The following is a 4211-nucleotide window of genomic DNA, read 5'->3' on the forward strand; positions in this document are numbered from 1 at the left end:
GGTGGTGCCAACGACGAGGCCAAAGCGACCGCGACGCGTTCGTTGCTGCGCTCGACTTGGGTCTAAACAGCTGGGCCTTTCAGAGCCTCTTGGCGTCGTGCTTGTCGTCAAACGACCCCCGTGACAACCTCGTCTTCCTAAGCAGCATAACGGACGCACCGACGCAGCGGCCAAGGCATTGTTCGAAGCCAACGAGCTAACGGCGTGGGCCCACTACGTGCTTGACGCGACGTGCTAGGCTGTGAGACTTCTGCCCGCCCGACAAGAATGCCTCGTCTAAGTTTTCATTCTCATTTTTTCTTATTGTTCTTATTTCGACGCAAAGGCATGCGCCCCACGCAATTGCAATACGAAGGACCACAATCAACGCCATGCTAATTAATGCGTTAATGCGCCTTGGTAAAGAACGTGTCGACGAGGTCGTTGGCCGATGCAATCGAGCACTCGACCGTTTCCATGCAGCGCATCGAGCCCGTGTGGTACGTCGATCGGTGGCCCTGGAGCTTCTCGAGCGAAGGAAACCAGCCGTTGGCGATGGCCGACGAGTTGACGTGGGCAAAGTACGTCCACGCTTTCGCAAACTTGAGGTCCGCCACCTGGACAGGCTTCGCCACGGCGTTGGGCACTGAGATGTTCTTGTTGAGCTTGGAGAGCGCGTCTTGGGCCATCGCAGTCACAGTCTCGAGCGAGATCGGGTCTTGACCTCGTTTGTACGAGTAGACATTGAAGTACTTGTCGTCTGACAGCTGCGTGCCAAAGATGACGGGCGCGCCGTTGTCAAGGGAGCCGCCGACCGTGAACGGAGCGCTCGCATTCCCCGTGGGCTTGAGCTGCGCCGCGTACCAGTTGCGCGGTTCGACTTGGTCGAGCGTCCACACCGACGAAAAGTACTGCACCGAGTTCACGTGCTTGAAGACGTCGACTTCCTGGGCATCCAGACCCAGCGGCTGAAGGAGGTCCAGGCGGTGCGGGATCGTGTTGATGATTGAAGTGCACGCTTGCGTCTGCGGACCCTTGCCGTTGACCGTGTACGTGATGCTGGCACCGTTGGACCGGCGGTTCGTGCCGGTAATGGTCGCGTTGTACTTGAATTGAGCGCAGTGAAGTGAAGCTGCGATCTTGGTGAAGAGGAGGTTGTAGTTGACTGTAAAGAGCGACGATTGCTTGGTCAAAAACTGGAGAAAGCCACCGGGCTTGTAGTACATCATGGCGTACAGCGCTGGAATGTCCTCGAGCGACCCGTACCCGAAGGTCGTGATGTACAAGTGGAAGAGCGGCATGAGCGCGTCGAGGCCGTGCGCTGGGAGGAACTCGCTCATGGGCACCGCGATGGCCGGCGGCACGCCCTTCTTGAAACCCGGAACGAGGTACGGAGCGTACTTGGCGTACACGCCCATGTAGCGCTGGATGGCGCCAGCGATCGCCGTCGCGTTGGTGGGAAACGTAGTCGAGTCGAGGATCGTACCCGACGGCGCATCGTAGACGTAGTTCTTTCGCATCGGGTTGCTTGGCCGGGAGATGTTGAACTTGTCGGTGAGGTCAATCACCAGCGGGTACATGGTGGTGTCGCCAAAGATGGCGCCAACTTGGTGGATGTAGCCTTCGGGCGAAACCCAGTTCTCGGCCTTGCCGCCAGGACCGTCCTTCTTGTCAAAAATCACAACATCGGTGATGCCCTTCTCTGCGAGACGCAGCGCCGATGCAAGGCCCGAGGGTCCGGCACCAAGAATGCAAACTGGCGCGGTGGCCGTGACGCCGGCGAGACCCGCGAGGCACGAGAGAAGGATCGAAGCGCGCATTGCCGAACGAAATAGGGAATGAGCCCTTTGACGCATTGTCCCGTGCTGCACAGATGGCATAGTAAACACGAAAGCAGTACATACGACAAGGAACCCTATCGATCTCCAGGTTTAGTTGCTTGAACCGCAACACATGTCGACAAGAGCGGCACAGCGACCATTCCCGACGCCTGTACAGCCCCGTTCGCACCCAATGACAAAAAGGGGAATGAAATCTTGATTTGATTCGTACCTCGTTTTGTCATTGACTTCGGGAAGCATCGAGAAGCGCTCTACTATCAGCACGAGGATTCAATAAGCAATCATCCTCGCGGCAGCAAATGGTGAGGCTGGAGGGCTGTCAGGATTGTTTGGTTGTTGAGCACATGAATCTGCTACCGTTACCGTTAAGGATCCAAGTGCGTCAAGACAACCACGTGACTTGCGTGTCCCACTCACAACCCTACAACCCTTGTCATGCACATGGCACTCCTCAACACTTGCCAACAACACATGCTGGATCCAAGGTGCCGTATGGCAATGTGATAGTGTCGTGGGGATGTTAGCTCGCCTCGTCAACATCGAACTACCCGGTACGTAGATCCATTTTCGACATCACTGGGTGGCGATCGTCGCGTAGACACAGCCGGCACGGGCATAGTTGCCCGGCATTCCGAGCGTCCCGATGCCGTAGACGCAACAGAAGAGCGAGCCACACGCCTTGAAAACTTCTATCGTCAAGAAGGGTCGCTTCATGACTTGCACAAGTGAAGAGTGTTTACCAGTGCAGGCGAGAGGTCAGCACCGTATTTGGCACTCGCAGGGACAACCCGATGCACACGCTTCGATATAAAACGACAACCTGCATGGATACCGTGGATACGCAGTGCAGAGCTTGGATTAGACAGAAAAGATCTCGAAGATAGAGATTCTTACGTTGAATAACGGTGTTGCACTGGGGCATCGATCGCAGAAGGCTTCTTCCGCGCGGAGACGCAATGCATTCGAAAGCGGGCGGCCTTGTCTAGCTCTTCAACGGAGTGCTATCGTGCAAGACCTCATTCGGGACCGATTCGAATGTCGCACAGCCCTTCCACAGCCGCCAGGTTGCGAGGGCACGTGGTCAGCAAGGTATCTTTGATCGTGGCGCTCCAATCAGAGAGTCGAGAGTATTGAGCGTACAACGTGTCAGTGTTATTTTGCGTAGAGACCAGCGCCATGGCGCAAGGGTCTATTTTTTTTAATTTTCCCCGGGAGATCCTCGAGACAAACCCTCGCCCAATCCTTGCAGCGAAATTTTGGCGGGAACGAATCTCTCGACACAAAAATCACCCATATTTTGTGTGAAGATGAAGATTGGTGTGCTGCTTCTCAGATCATGGGGTGCTCATGTGCTCACTTTTTCGAGATCGTCTTACTCTGATCCTAGAAACCAAATGCATTGATCACCTTTTCGTACCGTTTCACGCCAATCAAAGTGGTTCCTGCTGCAAAGTGAAATGTGGCCGTGCCGCATGCTAAGCTTGAGTGTCCGATCCTAGGGTCAGTGACGGCGACTAATGTACTAGTTTACAATGCTAAACCGACTATCCGAAGTCGTTTGGCAATCGCGAAATCATCGCCTTGTATTGCAGCGTCGCCGAGTTTCTTAACATTTACAGTTGGCTAGCTGGCTACAAGCAGTCGCTCCAGGAGAGTCTTGACCTCGGTCTCTTGAACGCGCTGCGTCCATTGCGTCAGATTCACCGCATGCCTCGCAGCATCCTGAGACCAATGGTAAACGACAAGGACGGTCAAGCCCCAATCAGCAATCGCCACCTTGTCCAAAAGCCGACCGGTGGGCGTCATTCGGGTGGTCACGACACCTCGTTCGAGAAGCGCTGCTGCAAGTGCTACGAGTTCGTCGCCGGCATTCTTTGGTAGGGGCACATATCTCGCCGCTGTCGCTTGCGCAACCATCTCTGTCTTGAGAAGCAACTGGGACGACTTCGTCAAACACAAGGCCTTGACCGCGTACAAGTCGACGAGGTACCTTAAGTTGTCGATAGGCGCGTTGGGCGTCAAGCAGTAAGGCAGCATCACACCGAGGACCTCATGGCTTCGAAACCCGAGGCTCGCTTGAAGGTCGCGTCTTGGATGGCCAACGCGAGCGTCGAGGAGGAAGCGCAGCGAGGTCAGTGGCTGATAGCGGATGAGCACAAAACTCAAAAGACGATCTTGTCAGAGGTCTGGCTGCCGCGCCCAGAGCTGCGCCACAAGCACTACTTGGCCATGCTCGAGCGCCGCATGCACCGCTTCGAGCGAGCAGCCGACGGTAGACTTTGCCAGCAAGAAGGCCACAATATCCCAAGCTTCGGCGGACGCTGCATTGTCGATGGCTTTGCTGCTGCAACCAATTCTAATCAATTCATTGAAAAATCACCCAGTGCCCAA

At 55.4% G+C, this 4211-nt stretch overlaps 1 protein-coding gene across 1 annotated transcript; it reads right to left on the minus strand.

The window, feature by feature from the left end:
• Positions 1-284: 284 nt before the first annotated feature.
• On the minus strand, positions 285-1804 carry SDRG_14515 (hypothetical protein). The gene has a single exon (XM_008620649.1). It carries the CDS (start codon positions 1797-1799, stop codon positions 387-389), a length of 1413 nt encoding a protein of 470 aa, XP_008618871.1. The 5' UTR covers positions 1800-1804; the 3' UTR covers positions 285-386.
• Positions 1805-4211: the final 2407 nt, after the last annotated feature.

Source organism: Saprolegnia diclina (assembly GCF_000281045.1).
Source record: "Saprolegnia diclina VS20 unplaced genomic scaffold supercont1.72, whole genome shotgun sequence".
NCBI lineage: Eukaryota > Oomycota > Saprolegniomycetes > Saprolegniales > Saprolegniaceae > Saprolegnia > Saprolegnia diclina.

What these genes read in the sequence shown, in the direction of transcription:
- SDRG_14515 (XM_008620649.1), bottom strand. Translation starts at nt 1,799, where the DNA reads ATGCGCGCTTCGATCCTTCTCTCGTGCCTCGCGGGTCTCGCCGGCGTC.